Source organism: Anomaloglossus baeobatrachus, chromosome 3 (assembly GCF_048569485.1).
Source record: "Anomaloglossus baeobatrachus isolate aAnoBae1 chromosome 3, aAnoBae1.hap1, whole genome shotgun sequence".
NCBI classification, from domain to species: Eukaryota; Metazoa; Chordata; class Amphibia; order Anura; family Aromobatidae; genus Anomaloglossus; species Anomaloglossus baeobatrachus.
The window spans coordinates 26,513,010-26,533,899 of NC_134355.1; the positions used below are offsets into that span (position 1 = coordinate 26,513,010).

At 52.1% G+C, this 20,890-nt stretch overlaps 1 protein-coding gene across 2 annotated transcripts in view; it reads right to left on the reverse strand.

Moving 5' to 3' along the window:
* The window catches only part of TP53BP2 (tumor protein p53 binding protein 2), a 55,193-nt gene continuing 34,303 nt past the window's right edge, over positions 1–20,890 (reverse strand). For both annotated transcript variants that reach the window (XM_075339072.1, XM_075339071.1), the window contains exons 14-19: positions 15,163–15,980; positions 14,940–15,077; positions 6,722–6,855; positions 6,136–6,302; positions 627–826; positions 1–541 (exon numbers count right to left, since the gene is read on the reverse strand). In XM_075339072.1, the coding sequence (XP_075195187.1) occupies positions 500–541; positions 627–826; positions 6,136–6,302; positions 6,722–6,855; positions 14,940–15,077; positions 15,163–15,980 (1,499 nt within the window). In that variant the 3' untranslated portion in view covers positions 1–499. The remainder of the gene's footprint in view (positions 542–626; positions 827–6,135; positions 6,303–6,721; positions 6,856–14,939; positions 15,078–15,162; positions 15,981–20,890) is intronic.

The following is a 20,890-nucleotide window of genomic DNA, read 5'->3' on the forward strand; positions in this document are numbered from 1 at the left end:
TTCATTATCACCCAGTTTGTTTTTACACATCACAACGAGACATTTTATTTAAAATCTTTTTTTTTCTCTCTTCCTCTCGGTTTACAATGTTTAAACTACAAGTAAAATAAATATCACAATGTTTTAGTAAAATACCTAAATCTACACGTTGCAAAATGTATGAGATCTATTAGTGAAGAAGAAAAAAAAATAAAGAATTCATGAATTTCATAGAAAATATAAAGTCCATCATCTTCTGAATGTTCTAGAGTTATGTGATGTAAGACACGTCCAAGATGGGGAAATGGCAGCCAAGATGGATGATCTCCTTGAGAATGAGCGTTGGAGCAGAGCCGGCCTCCGGGGGGCGCCCTTGGTCGCAGGAGGCCTATATATAGTCCCAATAATACCGGAGATCCAGAGGCCGCGCAAAGCCATTAAAACACTTCAGTCTAAAAGTTGAAATCCTTCATTTGTTTTTGAAGAGGCGACGACAGAGGAACGAGGTTCAGGATTAACTTTACGCCAAAGATCTTTGTCTTGGTTTAATTCTCGGATAAAGCTGAAAATACACAAATGGAATAAACGTTTAGAAAACCTCCAGGGGTCACTGTACCTAAAAAGAACGGCGCTGCAAAAGTACTCACTCCCAGCAGATTACGTGGGACGTATCCATCCTGCTCCTGGAAGCGAGCCCACCACCAGTCCGTCTCATTGTCGTCCTCTCTGTGCAGAACCGTCATACAGTCGCCTTCCTTCAGGGTCATCTCGTCATCATTCTCCGCTTCATAGTCCCATAAAGCGTAGATGACGCCGCGGTTCATGATGCCCATCTTCTCCTGAACACCTGTAAACCCGCAACACACAGGCAGGGTTACACTACTATAATACTGCCCCAATGTACAAATTGACGCCCCCCGTTGAAGCCGGGTGCGAAACGTACGTCGGGGTAAGAGATTGGCAGCACGTTGACTTAAACATACTCAGGTAACCTTGTACTTGTGGTGGATTGATCTGTTCGGGGGGGGGGGTCGGCCGGCTTAGCGGTTACACGGCAGTGAGTGCAGTCCCCATTCGGGGTTGCTCTTAGCCACAGGCGGCTGGTATGACGCGGCACAATGGCAATGGTACTATCTCCATGTGGGATTCGTGTCCAGCCACGATCTTGAACGGATCTGTCTTCTACTCGTTACTGATCTGTCTTCCACTCGTTACTGGGTTGCTTTGCACTGAATGTATATATCTTTGGATTTTTTGTGACGATCTCTATAGGCGGCAACGGTTTAATGTGGTCCCTGTGTTCATTATTAGGCTGAATGGGATTTATTGGAGAAACGTAATGATTTAATACCCACAGCACATACGGATGTAATGTGTCAGGGAGCAAATCTGCAAATGCTGCTAGCACATGTCACTTTTTCTCAATATAGATTTTTTCAATGTGCACTACTATTATGCTGCTATAATCTCTGTTTTTTGCTGCAATTATCTTTTTTAATCATGTGTTAATTTATGTAATAAAGATTATTTATCATTATTTGGGACGTTTGAGCTCCTTTTTGAAAAAATGTTATACGGAAAATATTTTTTTCACATTGTTGTTATAGTCATATAATGGGAGTGTCCGGTTACATGAAGACCTCTTGTGTTAAAAATATAACTACTATAATACTGCCCCTATGTACAAGAATATAACTACTATAATACTGCAAAATCATGATTAAGGGTGAGTGTTTTCACCTGAAACGTGTTGTGCTGGTCATGTCATTCTTTGTGTCTGCATGATAAAATAAAGACGTGATTTTTTGCCTGAAGAGCTGGACATCCTTATCTTTTGCATTATTTTGGGCTGTGGCAGTGCCTGTCCGTGCTCCAGGACGAAATCAAGACTGAGCTTTTTCCACGGTGAGCTGATTCATACTATTGAACTATAATACTGCCCCTATGTACAAGAATATAACTACTATAATATATTCTTGTACATAGGAGCAGTAACTACTATAATACTGCCCCTATATACAAGATTACTATAATACTGCTATGTACAAGAATATAACTTCTATAATATATTCTTGTACATAGCAGTATTATAGTAGTTATATTCTTGTACATAGGAGCAGTAACTACTATAATACTGCCCCTATGTACAAGAATATAACTACTATAATACTGCCCCCTATGTCCAAGAATATAACTACTATAATACTGCCCCCTATGTACAAGAATATAACTACTATAATACTGCCCCCTATGTACAAGAATATAACTACTATAATACTGCCCCTATGTACAAGAATATAACTACTATAATACTGCCCCTATGTACAAGAATATAACTACTATAATACTGCCCCTATGTACAACAATATAACTACTATAATACTGCCCCCTATGTACAACAATATAACTACTATAATACTGCCCCCTATGTACAACAATATAACTACTATAATACTGCCCTATATACAAGAATATAACTACTATAATACTGCCCCCTATGTACAACAATATAAATACTGTAATACTGCCCCCTATGTACAACAATATAACTACTATAATACTGCTCCTATGTACAACAATATAACTACTATAATACTGCCCCCTATGTACAACAATATAACTACTATAATACTGCCCCTATGTACAAGAATATAACTACTATAATACTGCTCCTATGTACAAGAATATAACTACTATAATACTGCCCCTATGTACAAGAATATAACTACTATAATACTGCCCCTATGTACAAGAATATAACTACTATAATACTGCCCCCTATGTACAACAATATAAATACTGTAATAAACACTAAACACTTATGGCATGGGTGGGTGTATTATGGTTAGTATTTGCTTACTTTGCCCTTTTCTATCACACGGTTATGAGTAGTGTTACTGTTCAGTCATCTAAGCCCAAAATAGGCTTAAGATAAGGAAGGATCACTGCGGATCAGGAGGACAGGACGGGGTCACTCTCGGATGTGGTCACTCGCTGTGTCTGTTCGTGTGCAGCCTCTGATGCTGGCAGATTGGGGGTACTGTACTGGCCTCTATGTGGGTGGTTGTGCCGTGCTTGTGCCCTGCAGGTTGTAGGTTAGTCTTCGTTTCCTCCAGCTTTCCATATTTCACCGGATATGCCTGCTTCTGTCTTTGGGCAGGTTACAGGCCCCATCTGCGGCATTGCCGGTGCCTTGCAGACCCAGCCGCACAGGGTTAATGCGCCTTCACCTCTGAGTAATCTGATCAGCACGCATACGATTATTTTCTGGGCCCGGAGCGGTGAGAGCCGGAGCCCTATAATCTGTCACATTCCAGGCGCTCCTCGTAATCCGCCTACAGCGGCCGCTAACATGTAACCTCCGGGCAGGAGGAGAAAACTGCCCAGACCTGCCCAACCCGGAGGAGCACACCGCGGACAAAGCTTCACCCACCGGAAGGAAGACGCCGCATGTTTATATTCATCACCATTTGATTTATCAGTGAAGAAAACCATTCAACTATTTCTGCTGCTTTATGTCTTGCAGAAAGAAAAACCAGCGCCCCCCTGACCCACAGGTTGTATCTGGTATCACAGCTTTGGTGTATTGCCCCCTGTGGACAGAGATGGCGCTGTTTCTGGAATACAGCAGCCATGTTTTTCTACTATGATCATTCCTCCTAGTTTGTGTGATTAGCGCTGGGTGCAAAACATGTCCAATCACTGAACCTATATAATAGGGGTCTTGTTTGTGCATGCATTTCCCCTTTAAGGCCCTGTGCGCACGCTGTGGTTTTTGCTGCAGATTTGCCACGGTTTTCATGGCAGAAAGGGTGCGGTTTTACTGTGCGCACTGTGTTTTTGTTTGTTTTTTTTTACCTCTAGGTTTTGCTGCAGAATTTTTGCAGCAAAAAGAATGTGCAGGTCACTTCTTTTCTGCAGGTACCTGCTCTTTTTGCCATAGAAAATAGTAAAAAACCGCAGGGATCAACCCACGGAAAAATTGTGGCAAAACCACAGGTGCGTGTGAACATACCCTAAAAAGGTTATGGTAACGTTTGGGGATTATTTCTTTGTATGTAACTGCATATATTTTACGCCAACAATTAAGTGCGGCTCCTTCAGTGTAGAGCAGAAATGTCCCAGAAAGTAAGAGCCACCTCCGGGAACATGCAGAGGGAGCGCAGGTGACAGGACGCCCCCACCCCAGCACATTCACCCTCAGCTCCACTAATCCACACTCTCCTGCAATATCCAGCAATCTCCAAAGAAAGAAAATAATGACCTCACCTCCACATGACACCATCTAACGCCGGCCCCGAAATATCCGGACTAACAACACATACTGGCCGCTCTCCCCCCTCACCCACCTCCTCCTTTTCATTTCTCTCTCCCACATCCCCCCTGATACCCTCCCCTCCCCTCCCCTCTATCCCCCTGCTCACCCACATGCCACTTCTCTCCCCCACCTCCCCCTCTCCTCTCCCTCGCTCCCCCACCTCCCCCTCTCCTCTCCCTCGCTCCCCCACCTCCCCCTCTCTTCTCCCTCGCTCCCCCACCTCCCCCTCTCTTCTCCCTCGCTCCCCCACCTCCCCCTCTCTTCTCCCTCGCTCCCCCACCTCCCCCTCTCTTCTCCCTCGCTCCCCCACCTCCCCCTCTCTTCTCCCTCGCTCCCCCACCTCCCCCTCTCTTCTCCCTCGCTCCCCCACCTCCCCCTCTCTTCTCCCTCGCTCCCCCCACCTCCCCCTCTCTTCTCCCTCGCTCCCCCACCTCCCCCTCTCTTCTCCCTCGCTCCCCCACCTCCCCCTCTCTTCTCCCTCGCTCCCCCACCTCCCCCTCTCTTCTCCCTCGCTCCCCCACCTCCCCCTCTCTTCTCCCTCGCTCCCCCACCTCCCCCTCGCTCCCCCACCTCCCCCTCGCTCCCCCACCTCCCCCTCGCTCCCCCTCTCTTCTCCCTCGCTCCCCCTCTCTTCTCCCTCGCTCCCCCCACCTCCCCCTCTCTTCTCCCTCGCTCCCCCTCTCTTCTCCCTCGCTCCCCCACCTCCCCCTCTCCCTCTCTTCTCCCTCGCTCCCCCACCTCCCCCTCTCCCTCTCTTCTCCCTCGCTCCCCCACCTCCCCCTCTCTTCTCCCTCGCTCCCCCACCTCCCCCTCTCTTCTCCCTCGCTCCCCCACCTCCCCCTCTCTTCTCCCTCGCTCCCCCACCTCCCCCTCTCTTCTCCCTCGCTCCCCCACCTCCCCCTCTCTTCTCCCTCGCTCCCCCACCTCCCCCTCTCTTCTCCCTCGCTCCCCCACCTCCCCCTCTCTTCTCCCTCGCTCCCCCACCTCCCCCTCTCTTCTCCCTCGCTCCCCCACCTCCCCCTCTTCTCTCCCTTGCTCCCCCACCTCCCTCTCTTCTCTCCCTCTCTTCTCCCTCGCTCCCCCACCTCCCCCTCTCTTCTCCTCACTGGGCAATATATCTCCCAATCCTTGCCCTGGGGGAGCTGATGTCCCCCAATACAAATTCCCACCTATTGTTCCCCCCCCTAGATATGACCATAATTTCTCCAACATAAATCTCACTCCCTTGCCGGTTCCCCCCCTCTGTCTCTCTCTCTGGAAATCCTGTTCTGTCTTCAATAAGCTGGACATCATTCACCACTTCTATCCTTCCCGTGACATGGCTGACACCCTCGGACATAGCCGCCCCTGCTGCGCTATGTTACTGTGGCCTTCCCTTCACCCACACTCCTCGCCCTGGCAATAGACATGATGGCGGAGGGGTCTTCTTTCTAACAACCCAATCCCACCCCTACCCTCCCTCCAACCTCCATGTGGCCGTCATGCACCGACCCCGGGGCCCGGCCGCTGCCTTTCTTGACCAGTTCTCCACCGGGCTTGTACACTTTCCCTATGCTGACATTCCCACCACCATCATCATCATGGGTGACTTCATCCTCACTGACACCCGTCAGTCGGCAGCCTCCAAACTCCTGTCCCTCGCTTCTTCCTTTGGTCTTACTCCGTGTCCTCCTCAGCCACCCTACAGATGGACAGACTCGGAGGATATAGAAACCAGACACTGCACCATTACTTTTTTATAAAACCGTACAAAGTATTTTTAACCCAAAACACAGGCGTTGTAAGGACCGCACCCTGCGACTTCTGTTATCTGCCCAGTTGGTTGGTTTGGTACTTACCGTACAGGAACTGGGAGCACTGGCTGTAGCCCTCCTCCATCTCCTCGCACTTGTCCGCTGCCGTCTGTCGGTCGCTGTAGGTCATGGCGAAGACGGCGGCTCCGGACTCCACCAGGAACTTACACACCTGGACGTTGTTACAGGAGGCGGCGCAGTGCAGCGGGGTCCTGACAGCGACACAAGAGGGGGAAATCAAGGAACCCGTCACAGTAAGCCCCCCAAAATAAGACTACAGCGTCTGTCCTAAATGATAGAGGACGATGGGGACTTGGTGCTTTAGCTTCTCTCTTTTGGGTTTTGTTTGGCTTTCATTAATATCTTTACAGATTTTAAAGTTTAATTACATGCAATATGGGGGGGGGGACTCACATCGTTATCCCACGACCGTGCCGATGAGGGTGCAGAATAGTGCACCCCCCCTGCCAGCGCGATAAATGCCACAGTCAGGAGGTTGACCGCTGCATTTAACAGGTTAATAGAGGCAGATGCAGGCTGAATGTTTCAGCCTTCATCTGCATCAAAGGCAGAGAGACAACTCATGACTTCAGTCGTTAAGGGGTTAATGTGAGCGGATATTCGGACGTACCAGCCGTCGCTGTCTGCCGCATTTACATTCACTCCAAACTGCACGAGGAACTTGACGATCTCAGTGTGGCCGGCGCACACGGCGTTGTGGAGGGCCGTGATCCCCTCGTCGTTGGGCTGACTGGGGTCTTCCACCTGTGGGTGAGGATGGAGGAAACACAACATTAGTGTCACAGTCACTGGCAGAGATGCAGAGCGGAGGAGTCATTAGCACAATAAACCTCGTCCATCAAAGCGCTGGAGCGGGACGGGCCAGGGCGGTGACCGCACTAATGAGGAGAGGGGACAAGGGTCGAATTCAGCAGCCGCTTCCCAGAGAAAAGTAATTAGGGGGATTTCTAATAATAACTAAAATTGGAGCTTTATAATGTCCAGCTGCAGGCCAGGAATGATGCAACCGGCCATCCGCGGGTCTCACCCGATAACCCTCTGTCTCCAGAAACAAATCTGTGCCGGAGCGGTAATAAAAAGGATGGAATGGTACCGAAAATCTGCACCAAAATCGGAGTGAAATTTGTACAAACGTTGCTGCAGATTTTGGTGCAGATTCAGCCACGGATTTCACTATAAATGAAATTTGCAGCCACAGTCCACACATTGCAATGTTTACAAGTCCATGGCTGAATCTGCAGACGTGCACTGTAGTGCTGGCATATGCTATGAATCTGTCCTGAAATTATCTCTGCAGTCAGCTCATAGCCCCTTAATAAATGCGACCCATATCACTCCCCCAAAAGAAGGGAATTTTGTTTACTTACCGTAAATTCCTTTTCTTCTAGCTCCAATTGGGAGACCCAGACAATTGGGTGTATAGCTTCTGCCTCCGGAGGCCACACAAAGTATTACACTAAAAGTGTAAAGCCCCTCCCCTTCTGCCTATACACCCCCCGTGCCTCACGGGCTCCTCAGTTTTGGTGCAAAAGCAGGAAGGAGGAAACTTATAAATTGGTCTAAAGTAATTTCAATCCGAAGGAAGTTCGGAAAACTGAAAACCATTCAACATGAACAACATGTGTATACAAAAAACAGGGGCGGGTGCTGGGTCTCCCAATTGGAGCTAGAAGAAAAGGAATTTACGGTAAGTAAACAAAATTCCCTTCTTTGTCGCTCCATTGGGAGACCCAGACAATTGGGACGTCCAAAAGCAGTCCCTGGGTGGGTAAATAATACCTCATAATAGAGCCGTAACGGCTCCGTCCTACAGGTGGGCAACTGCCGCCTGAAGGACTCGCCTACCTAGGCTGGCATCTGCCGAAGCATAGGTATGCACCTGATAGTGTTTCGTGAAAGTGTGCAGGCTCGACCAGGTAGCCGCCTGACACACCTGCTGAGCCGTAGCCTGGTGTCGCAAGGCCCAGGACGCTCCCACGGCCCTGGTAGAATGGGCCTTCAGTCCTGAGGGAACCGGAAGCCCCGAGGAACGGTAAGCTTCGAGAATTGGTTCCTTGATCCACCGAGCTAGGGTTGATTTGGAAGCTTGTGTCCCTTTACGCTGGCCAGCGACAAGGACAAAGAGTGCATCCGAGCGGCGCAGGGGCGCCGTACGAGAAATGTAGAGTCTGAGTGCTCTCACCAGATCTAACAAGTGCAAATCCTTTTCACATTGGTGAACTGGATGAGGACAAAACGAGGGTAAGGCTAAGTTCACATTTCCGCTAAAATCTATCAGTCACAATCCGCTGCTCTTGTAAACAGCGGAATCCGTTTAGCGGATTCCGCTGCTCCCATAGACTTGTATGAGCAGCGGATTGTGACTGATGATGCTGCGTTGCACCCTCCGCCCGACTGATCAGTCGTGGAACGACTGACCGCCGGGCGGGAGGAACGCAGCATGTAACGTTTTTTGAGCAGCGAGATCCGTCGGATTTCGCTGCGCATGCTCTCTGGCTCCCTGCACACGTCACCAGCTTTGGTTGGTTACCCGATATTTACCCTGGTTACGGTGCAAGGAGCCAGCGCTAAGCGGTGTAGGCCCGTAACCAAGGTAAATATCGGGTAACCAAGGTAAACATCGGGTGCTTTGCTGTTACCCGATATTTAGGCTGGTTACGTGTGCAGGGAGGCCGACAATTCCCCGCTCGGCCCCGCCCCCTCCCGCACTCCGCACATGTATGTACACACACACACACACCTGTCCCCAGCCATGCAGACAAGCACTGACACCCTCGTCTGGCCCCGCCCCCTGCTCGGCTCCGCCCCCTCCCGCACTTTGCATATGCACACACACACATACATACATACATACATACATACATGCACATACACACACTCACTCACAGATACACTCACCTGTCCCCAGCCATGCAGACCGCAGCACTTCCACTGACATCCTCAGCGCCTGGCCCCGCCCCCCGCTCTTTGCATGTGCACACACATACATACATACATACATACATACATACATGCACATACACACACTCATCCACTCACAGATACTCTCCTGTCCCCAGCCATGCAGATCGCAGCACTTCCACTGACATCCTGAGCGCCTGGCCCCGCCCCCCGCTCGGCTCTGCCCCAGAACTCCGCCCCCCGCACACAACGGAATCCGACAAAGAATTCTGTTCTTTGTCATCCGTTGTACAGCGTTGAACAGCGCATCAGTCACATGCGTCAAGCGACGCATGTGACTGATACAAATCAACGGAAATGTGAACTTAGCCTTAGGAGATGTCCTGATTGAGATGAAAAGGGGATACCACCTTAGGGAGGAATTCCGGAACCGGATGCAGAACCACCTTGTCCTGGTGAAACACCAGGAAAGGAGCTTTGCATGATAACGCTGCCAACTCAGACACTCTCCGAAGTGAGGTGACTGCTACTAGAAAAACCACTTTCTGCGAAAGGCGTGCGAGCGAAATATCCCTCATTGGCTCGAACGGTGGTTTCTGAAGGACCATCAGCACCCTGTTCAGATCCCAGGGTTCTAACGGACGCTTGTAAGGAGGGACTATGTGACAAACCCCCTGCAGGAACGTGCGTACCTGTGGGAGCCTGGCCAGGCGCTTCTGAAAAAACACAGAGAGCGCAGAGACTTGTCCCTTAAGGGAGCCTAGCGACAAACCCTTTTCCAATCCGGATTGAAGAAAGGACAGAAAAGTGGGCAAGGCAAAAGGCCAGGGAGAAAACGCCTGAGCAGAGCACCACGACAGGAATATTTTCCACGTCCTGTGGTAGATCTTGGCGGACGTTGGTTTCCTAGCCTGTCTCATAGTGGCAATGACCTCTTGAGATAATCCTGAAGACGCTAGGATCCAGGACTCAATGGCCACACAGTCAGGTTGAGGGCCGCAGAATTCAGATGGAAAAACGGCCCTTGAGACAGCAAATCTGGTCGATCTGGCAGTGCCCACGGGTGGCCGACCATGAGATGCCACAGATCTGGGTACCACGACCTCCTCGGCCAGTCTGGAGCGACGAGGATGGCGCGGCGGCAGTCGGCCCTGATCTTGCGTAACACTCTGGGCAACAGTGCCAGAGGAGGAAACACATAAGGAAGCTGAAACTGCGACCAATCGTCTTCCCCCCACAGCAGAATCCGCCGGACTTCCTGGAAGGCTTGCCGACTGCGTGTCCCACCTTGGTGGGATGTAAGCCACCGCTGTGGAGTTGTCCGACTGAATTCGGATCTGCTTGCCTTCCAGCCACTGCTGGAACGCTTTTAGGGCAAGATACACTGCCCTGATCTCCAATACATTGATCTGAAGTGAGGACTCTTGCTGAGTCCACGTACCCTGAGCCCTGTGGTGGAGAAAAACTGCTCCCCACCCTGACAGGCTCGCGTCCGTCGTAACCACCTCCCAGTCCCCTTGAAGGAGACGCAGGCGAAACTGCGCGAAAGGTACTGCTTCCATTGCTGCCACCATCTTCCCCAGGAAGTGCATGAGGCGCCTCAAGGGGTGTGACCGACCTTGAAGGAGAGATTGTACCCCTGTCTGTAGCGGACGCTGTTTGTCCAGCGGAAGCTTCACTATCGCTGGACGAGTATGAAACTCCATGCCAAGATATGTCAGCGATTGGACCGGTGTCAGATTTGACTTTGGAAAATTGATGATCCACCCGAAACTCTGGAGAATCTCCAGAGTGACGTTGAGGCTGTGTTGGCATGCCTCTTGAGAGGGTGCCTTGACCAGCAGATCGTCTAAGTAGGGTATCACAGAGTGACCCTGAGAGTGGAGGAGGGATTCCATCCGCAACCGCCTGGTCCTTACGTGTTTGTTGAGCAGTTTTAGGTCCAAACCAGGACGGAAGGACCCGTCCTTCTTTGGAACCACAAACAGGTTGGAGTAGAAACCGTGACGCTGTTGCTGAAGAGGAACCGGGACCACCACTCCTACTGCCTTCAGAATGTCCACCGCCTGCAGCAGAGCATCGGCTCGCTCGGGAGGCGGAGATGTGCTGAAGAATCGAGTCGGAGGACGAGAGCTGAACTCTATCCTGTAACCGTGAGACAAAATGTCTCTCACCCAACGGTCTTTTACTTGTGGTAGCCAGGTGTCGCAAAAGCGGGAGAGCCTGCCACCGACCGAGGATGCGGTGTGAGGAGGCCGTAAGTCATGAGGAAGCCGCCTTGGTAGCGGCACCTCCGGCGGTCTTTTTAGGGCGTGATTTAGACCGCCACGCGTCGGAGTTTCTCTGATCCTTCTGCGGCCTTTTGGACGAGGAGAATTGGGACCTGCCCGCACCCCGAAAGGACCGAAACCTCGACTGTCCCCTCCTCTGTTGGGGTGTTTTTGGTTTGGCTTAGGGTAAGGATGTTTCCTTTCCCTTGGATTGTTTGATGATTTCATCCAATCTCTCACCAAACAAGCGGTCGCCAGAAAATGGAAAACCAGTTAAGCACTTTTTGGAAGCCGAATCTGCCTTCCATTCCCGTAGCCACAAGGCCCTGCGTATTGCCACCGAATTGTCGGCTGCAACCGCCGTACGGCTCGCAGAGTCCAGGACAGCATTAATAGCGTAGGACGCAAATGCCGACGTTTGAGAGGTTATGGACGCCACCTGCGGCGCAGACGTACGTGTGAGTGCGTCAATTTGCGCCTGACCAGCTGAGATAGCTTGGAGTGCCCATACGGCTGCGAATGCTGGAGCAAAAGACGCGCCGATAGCTTCATAGATGGATTTCAACCAGAGCTCCATCTGTCTGTCAGTGGCATCCTTGAGTGAAGCTCCATCTTCCACTGCAACTATGGATCTAGCCGCCAGTCTGGAGATTGGAGGATCCACCTTGGGACACTGAGTCCAGCCCTTGACCACGTCAGGGGGGAAAGGGTAACGTGTATCCTTAAGGCGCTTGGAAAAACGCTTATCTGGATAAGCTCGGTGTTTCTGGACTGCCTCTCTGAAGTCAGAGTGGTCCAGAAACATACTCGTACGCTTGGGAAACCTGAAACGGAATTTCTCCTGCTGAGAAGCTGACTCATCCACTGGAGGAGCTGAGGGAGAAATATCCAACATTTCATTGATGGACGCAATAAGATCATTCACTATGGCGTCCCCATCAGGAGTATCAAGGTTGAGAGCGGCTTCAGGGTCAGAATCCTGATCAGATAGCTCCGCTTCATCATACAGAGAGTCCTCTCGCTGAGACCCTGAACAATGTGATGATGTCGAGGGGATTTCATAGCGAGCTTTCTTAGTCGGTCTGGGGTTGCGGTCCGTGTCAGAGACCTCACCCTGGGATCCATGAGACACCCCGGGAAGACATTGCTGTTCCAACTGAGGGGGACCATGGGACAATGATTCTACAGTGCCCCTGGCTTGAGATGCTGGCCTTGACTGCAAGGCTTCTAATATCTTAGCCATAGTCTCAGAAAGTCTTTCAGTAAAAACTGCAAACTCCGTCCCTGTCACCTGGACAGTGTTAACAGGTGGTTCTCCCTGGGCCACCCTTAGCAGAGGCTCCGGCTGAGAAAGTGCCACAGGGGCCGAGCATTGCACACAATGAGGGTCAGTGGAACCTGCCGGCAGTATAGCCGTACATGCTGCACAGGCAGCATAGTAAGTCTGTGCCATGGCACCCTTGCTATTTGTGGACGACATGCTGTTGTCTCCTCTGAGCAATACAGGAGGGGATATAGACAAAAATCAACAGTGCACCCTACAGTGTAAAGTATAGACTATAATCCATAAACTATAAATACACTTGCACTAGTGGGGCCAGCACCACAGGTGCTGCTTACCGCCCTTGCAAAGCGGTTGTGTGGGCACCAGAATTCCTGCCTGGGTCTCCCTGAGCTTGTCTCTCCTCTCCAGCGTTAGCAGAGCTGAGAGGAATGGCTGCCGGCGTCCTGAGGAGAGGAGGGAGCCGTGGGCGTGACCCAGAAAAGTGCGGGAACTGGTGCCCCACTGTGCAGAGTGAGGGGGGTGGAGTATGCAAAGCATGCTCCAGCCCTCAGTGCTGCCGACCTGTACAGCGTCCCGCCCTTCCCCTGACTGGCAGGGCTGAGGGCGGGAAGAAAAAGAGACTAGGCCGCAGAAGCCGGGGACTCGAGTTATAAGCGCGGCCGCCGTATAAGCGCGGTCGGCGCGGAAGTCCCCGGCGCACTAACAGTCCCAGCCGCGCCGCAGTGTACCCATGGCAGCGGCGGCCAGCGCGGCAGTCCCCCTACACAAACACACTCAGCAACGCTGAGTGTATAGTGGCACAAAACGCAGTCAGCGCTGCGGTCCCCGGTGCACTAGCACACCCAGCAATGCTGGAGTGTTGCTGTGCGCGGTCCCCACGGGGACCCAGAGTACCTCCAAGTAGCAGGGCCATGTCCCTGAACGATACCCGGCTCCTATCCAGCAGGGTCCTCAGGAGCTGTGGATGGAGCACGGTCTCCTGTGCCTGGAGACCGATGAGATCCCACTTCACCCAGAGCCCTAATTGAGGGATGGGGAAGGAAAGCAGCATGTGGGCTCCAGCCTCCGTACCCGCAATGGATACCTCAACCTTAACAACACCGCCGACAAGAGTGGGGTGAGAAGGGAGCATGCTGGGGGCCCTGTTATGGGCCCTCTTTTCTTCCATCCGACATAGTCAGCAGCTGCTGCTGACTAAGCTGTGGAGCTATGCGTGGATGTCTGACCTCCTTCGCACAAAGCAAGAAAACTGATGAGCCCGTAGCAGCACGGGGGGTGTATAGCCTGAAGGGGAGGGGCTTTACACTTTTAGTGTAATGCTTTGTGTGGCCTCCGGAGGCATAGCTATACACCCCAATTGTCTGGGTCTCCCAATTAGGAGCGACAAAGAAAAAATCTATGCAAAAATGCAACACATCTGATTTTGTACAAACACCGTATTTTCTGGATTATAAGATGCATTTTTTCTCCCTCAAAACGGGGGGTGAAATGGGGGTGCATCTTATATGATACGGCTTACCGGGGCGGCTGTGGTGGAGCAGGATTGGCGATACTGAGGGCTCGGAGGAGGGGGTGTCCCTGCAGCAGAGCGGCTCAGGAGTGTCACAGGACAAAGGGTCTACGATACTGCGGGATTGGGGGTGTTGCAGCGGGAGGCGCCATTGATCTGCCAGCGGTACGTGATGGACTTCAAGAAAATGGCTGCGGAGGCTAATCTGCACATGCGCCGCCTCCGCGACCATTTCCTTGAAGTCCATTGCGTCAACCGCCGGCAGTCCAATGGGGCCCGCAGGGGCGCCGGCAGTCCAACGGGGCCCCGCAGGGGCGCCGGCAGTCCAACGGGGCCCCGCAGGGGCGCCGGCAGTCCAACGGGGCCCCGCAGGGGCGCCGGCAGTCCAACGGGGCCCCGCAGGGGCGCCGGCAGTCCAACGGGGCCCGTAGAGGCGCCGGCAGTCCAATGGGGCCCGTAGGGGCGCCGGCAGTCCAATGGGGCCCGCAGCCGCGATACCCCCTGAGCCCGCAGTAACGCTGGCCCTCAGTCCACTGACCCTCCCGAGCCGTGACACCCCCTCCTCCGAGCACGCAGCATCGTCGACCCTGCCTCCTGTGACCCTCCTGAACCGCTCCACCATCGCCGCTCCCCCCTGGTGAGATATTATAAGACGCACTAGGATTATAAGACGGACCCTCATTTTAACATTAAGAATTATTTTTTCCTATTTTCCTCCCCTAAATCCAGCGCGTCTTATAAACTGAAAAATACGGTAATTCATATGGCGGAAGGAGCCATCTCTTTCCCTATGACAACTCCGACTGCAAAGAATACATAGGCCTAAGGCCAACTGTAGATGTAAAGCCGTCCCCTCACTTACTTCATAGATTATTCTCTGGACGAGGTCAAACTCTCCTTCCAGTGAGGAGTCGAGGAGCAGCGCCAGGGGGTTAAACCGCACCCTCATGCCGTGATTGATCCTCTCGGAGCCGTTCTTCCTCAGGTTGGTCCTTTTACCCTAGAAACAAAAAGATGATATGTAAGGACCCCAATATCACAATGCCCATTATCACCCGTTACCTACTGGCTCCCAGAATACTTACTGGAGGGAGGGAGAACTGGCCGGTGATCTCTGGAGGACTCAGGTTACTGGTGTCCTCTGCTACCACGTCCTGGTCTCCGGCGGTGGGATACGGAGGTGGGGGATAAGGTGGGTATTCCTCTACATAGGCTTCAGGGGGCGGTGGCAGCTCTGGACTCAGCTCTATTTCCACAGCAGGAGGAGGAGGTGGTGGAGGTGGAGGTGGTGGTGGTGGGATACCCTCAAAGGGAATTCCCTCGGGTATACTGTCAGGACCCAGCTCTGGTGACGGGAGCTCAATGTCCTCAGGAAACATGGTCACCTCCTCCTCGGGAGGAACGAAGTCCATGACGTGTAGCGTAGATGAGGTGTCCGAGCAAACCTCAGTGTCTATGTCTGCCGATACCTGGGGCACTTCTGCAGAACTCTCCGAGATGGAGGTGACTGTAGTCTGTTTAGGGGCAGAGATGGTCTCCATGGCAGCCAGAGTCGTCCTCTGGTACAGGAGCTTCTGAATATTTGGACCATTCGGGCCCTCAGGTTCGGTGATGGAGCTGCGTTTCTTGAGAGGCCGGGGGGCGTTGTAGAGCTTCTTTCTTAGTGCCTCTAGGTCGGCGTCGCTCTGGTTGCGGTACGGGTTGGATAGGAATGGAAGGAGTTTGGTTGGACTCAGCGGACGAGGGATCCTTTCATTTTCCTGGGTCTCGTTACCAGATGGAGGGACCTCCGCCTCGGGCTCTGGGCTGCCCGATTTACTATCTACCTGGGTGCAGTCTGTGGACAGGCCGCCGTTCTGCTGGCTCTGAGCTGCTCCTCCGCCGATCACCGGTTTACCGTAAACTGAACAGAAGAGAATGCGCCGTTACAGACAATCGTTGAGCTTAGAAAAGCCCGTGTTATTTCTGATGGTGCGCTATATTATACACACACACACTATTACATATACATACATACATACATACATACATACATATATATAATGGTTTTAGTTTTTACCCAGCGGTTTTGCTGCTCTTAAAAGGGTTGAATAGATTTGTGCTCCCTGGACAAGTGTCCAGTCCGGTCCCCGTCACATCCGGACCAGGTCGGCTGACATCGTGGACGCCTTTGGTGCCGTCATGATGTGGGATAACACTGCAATTTTGTGGCCCATCCAAGATGTGAAGACCGCCCTGGTCCGGCAACCACAGAGGAGCAAACCCCGAACCAGGGCACCACAAATCTTTACTTATTGCCTTTGAAGCTTTTCATGCCGGAGACAGGACTAACTCCGCCGAGGCGCTGACCACAGGACACGGAGCTGTGGAAACAGTCAGGTGCCCCCAAGCTCTGCCGTTTACCAGATTTCCATTCATTTCTATGAGAGTTCGGGAAACAGCACAGCTCAGTTGCACCCGGCTGTTTATGTAGATTTACATCTAGTGATCATCACTTTGGCGGAGTCATTATTGCATCAGCGAAGAAAAGATGAGCTGCACCAAACCTTTCGGCGCAAATCGGGAGCAGGTTCACAGATTGTGCCGGCACTGTACCCAGCAAATATAGGCTGTGAACCTGCTTCTAACAGTTGTAGGTCGAGCCGACCTCAGCCTATGAAGGTGTCAATTTCTGGCCGTGGCACTAGAAGCACGCTAGTATGGGGGGGGGGGGGGATTCAGTCCACGAGCCCAAAGGCCGCCCCACGACGTTATCACAGGGTGCAGATGTGTTGCTTCAAGCCTGCCCCCCCCTCCATGCCTGTCTTGACAGGATTCATGTGAAACCCAGCGTATGTGCTGTATATATAATGAAAATCACAGTCTCCTTCAGCCCGGAAGGAGACTGTGATTTTTGCTGTATATAGCAACACCAAAATAATATTGTATACAGTACAAATGACAAGATGATGAACAGTTCAAACAAACCGTATAAAAAGAAAAAGAAGGGAATTTTGTTTACTTACCGTAAATTCCTTTTCTTCTAGCTCCAATTGGGAGACCCAGACAATTGGGTGTACAGCTTCTGCCTCCGGAGGCCACACAAAGCACTACACTTAAAAGTGTAAAGCCCCTCCCCTTCTGCCTATACACCCCCCGTGGGATCACGGGCTCCTCAGTTTTAGTGCAAGAGCAAGAAGGAGGAAAGCCAATAACTGGTTTAAAAACCAATTCGATCCGAAGAAACATCGGAGAACTGAAACCATTCAACATGAACAACATGTGTACCCGAAAAAACAAAAATCCCTAAGAAAACAGGGCGGGTGCTGGGTCTCCCAATTGGAGCTAGAAGAAAAGGAATTTACGGTAAGTAAACAAAATTCCCTTCTTCTTTGTCGCTCCCCAGACCCAGACAATTGGGACGTCCAAAAGCAGTCCCTGGGTGGGTAAAATAACACCTCGTGATAGGGCCGTAAAAACAGCCCTTTCCTACAGGTGGGCAACCGCCGCCTGAAGGACTTGTCTACCTAGGCTGGCGTCCGCCGAAGCGTAGGTATGCACCTGATAATGCTTGGTAAAAGTGTGCAGACTCGACCAGGTAGCCGCCTAGCACACCTGCTGAGCCGTAGCCTGGTGCCGTAATGCCCAGGATGCACCCACGGCTCTGGTAGAATGGGCCTTCAGCCCTGAGGGAACCGGAATCCCAGCAGAACGGTAGGCTTCAAGAATTGGTTCCTTGATCCACCGAGCCAGGGTGGATTTGGAAGCTTGCGACCCTTTACGCTGACCAGCGACAAGGACAAAGAGTGCATCCGAGCGGCGCAGAGGCACCGTGCGGGAAATGTAGATTCTGAGTGCTCTCACCAGATCCAACAAATGCAAATCCTTTTCACATTGATGAACTGGATGAGGACACAAAGAAGGTAAGACGATATCCTGATTGAGATGAAAGGGGGATACCACCTTAGGGAGAAACTCCGGAATCGGGCGCAGAACCACCTTGTCCTGGTGAAACACCAGGAAGGGAGATTTGCATGACAGCGCTGCTAGCTCGGACACTCTCCGAAGAGACGTGACCGCTACTAGAAAGGCCACTTTCTGTGAAAGGCGAGAAAGGGAAACATTCCTCATAGGCTCGAAAGGCGGCTTCTGGAGAGCAATTAGAACCCTGTTCAGATCCCAGGGCTCTAACGGCCGCTTGTAAGGAGGGACGATATGACAAACCCCTTGCAGGAACGTGCGTACCTGGAGGAAGTCGTGCTAGGCGTTTCTGAAAAAATACAGATAGCGCTGAGACTTGTCCCTTAAGGGAGCCTAGCGACAAACCTTTTGCCAAACCGGATTGCAGGAAGGAAAGAAAAGTAGGCAATGCAAATGGCCAGGGAGAAACTCCCTGAGCAGAGCACCAAGATAAGAATATCTTCCACGTCCTGTGGTAGATCTTGGCGGAGGATGGTTTTCTAGCCTGTCTCATGGTGGCAATGACCTCTTGAGATAATCCTGAAGACGCTAGGATCCAGGACTCAATGGCCACACAGTCAGGTTCAGGGCCGCAGAATTCCGATGGAAAAACGGCCCTTGGGACAACAAGTCTGGTCGGTCTGGTAGTGCCCACGGTTGGCCTTCCGTGAGGTGCCACAGATCCGGGTACCACGACCTCCTCGGCCAGTCTGGAGCGACGAGGATGGCGCGGCGGCAGTCGGACCTGATCTTGCGCAGCACTCTGGGCAACAGTGCCAGAGGTGGGAACACATAAGGTAGCCGGAACTGCGACCAATCTTGAACTAAGGCGTCCGCCGCCAGAGCTCGGTGATCGTGAGACCGTGCCATGAAAGCCGGGACCTTGTTGTTGTGCCGGGACGCCATTAGGTCGACGTCCGGCATCCCCCAGCGGCGACAGATCTCCTGAAACACGTCCAGGTGAAGAGACCATTCCCCTGCGTCCATACCCTGGCGACTGAGGAAGTCTGCTTCCCAGTTTTCCACGCCTGGGATGTGAACTGCGGATATGGTGGATGCCATGTCTTCCACCCACGTCAGAATCCGCCGGACTTCCCGGAAGGCTTGCCGACTGCGTGTTCCTCCTTGGTGGTTGATGTATGCCACCGCTGTGGAGTTGTCCGACTGAATTCGGATCTGCTTGCCTTCCAGCCACTGCTGGAAGGCTTGTAGGGCAAGATACACTGCTCTGATTTCCAGAACATTGATCTGAAGGGTGGACTCTTGCTGAGTCCACGTACCTTGAGCCCTGTGGTGGAGAAAAACTGCTCCCCACCCTGAAAGACTCGCGTCTGTCGTAACCACCGCCCAGGATGGGGGTAGAAAGGACTTTCCTTTTGACAATGAGGTGGGAAGAAGCCACCACCGAAGAGATTCCTTGGCCGCCTGAGAAAGGGAGACGTTTCTGTCGAGGGATGTCGACTTCCCGTCCCATTGGCGGAGAATGTCCCATTGTAGTGGACGCAGATGAAACTGCGCGAAAGGGACTGCCTCCATTGTTGCTACCATCTTCCCTAGGAAGTGCATGAGGCGTCTCAAGGGGTGTGACTGGCCTTGAAGGAGAGATTGCACCCCTGTCTGTAGTGAACGCTGTTTGTCCAGCGGAAGCTTCACTATCGCTGAGAGAGTATGAAACTCCATGCCAAGGTATGTTAGCGATTGGGTCGGGGTCAGATTTGACTTTGAAAAGTTGATGATCCACCCGAAACTCTGGAGAGTCTCCAGCGCAACGTTCAGGCTGTGTTGGCATGCCTCTTGAGAGGGTGCCTTGACAAGTAGATCGTCCAAATACGGGATCACAGAGTGACCTTGAGAGTGCAGGACTGCTACTACTGCTGCCATGACCTTGGTGAAGACCCTTGGGGCTGTCGCCAGCCCGAAAGGCAGAGCTACGAACTGAAGGTGTTCGTCTCCTATAACGAAGCGTAGAAAACGCTGGTGCTCTGGAGCAATCGGCACGTGGAGATAAGCATCCTTGATGTCTATTGATGCTAGGAAATCTCCTTGAGACATTGAGGCGATGACGGAGCGGAGGGATTCCATCCGGAACCGCCTGGTTTTCACGTGCTTGTTGAGCAGTTTTAGATCCAGAACGGGACGGAAAGACCCGTCCTTTTTTGGCACCACAAACAAATTGGAGTAAAAACCGTGACCTTGCTCCTGAAGAGGAACAGGGGTCACCACTCCTTCTGCCTTTAGAGTGCACACCGCTTGCAGAAGAGCATCGGCTCGGTCGGGAGGTGGAGAAGTTCTGAAGAATCGAGTTGGAGGACGAGAACTGAACTCTATCCTGTACCCGTGAGACAGAATGTCTCTCACCCAACGGTCTTTGACCTGTGGCAGCCAAATGTCGCCAAAGCGGGAGAGCCTGCCACCGACCGAGGATGCGGAGAGAGGAGGCCGAAAGTCATGAGGAAGCCGCCTTGGTAGCGGGTCTTCCGGCTGTCTTTTTTGGGCGTGACTGAGCCCGCCAAGAATCTGAGCTCCTCTGATCCTTTTGAGTCCTTTTGGACGAGGAGAATTGGGACCTGCCCGAGCCTCGAAAGGACCGAAACCCTGACTGTCCCCTCCTCTGTTGGGGTTTGTTTTGTCTGGGCTGAGGTAAGGATGAATCCTTAACCTTGGACTGTTTAATGATTTCATCCAAACGCTCACCAAACAGTCGGTCACCAGACAATGGCAAACTGGTTAAGCACTTTTTGGAAGCAGAATCTGCCTTCCATTCCCTTAACCACAAGGCTCTGCGTAAAACCACGGAGTTGGCGGACGCCACTGCCGTACGGCTCGTAGAGTCCAGGACAGCATTAATCGCGTAAGACGCAAATGCAGACATTT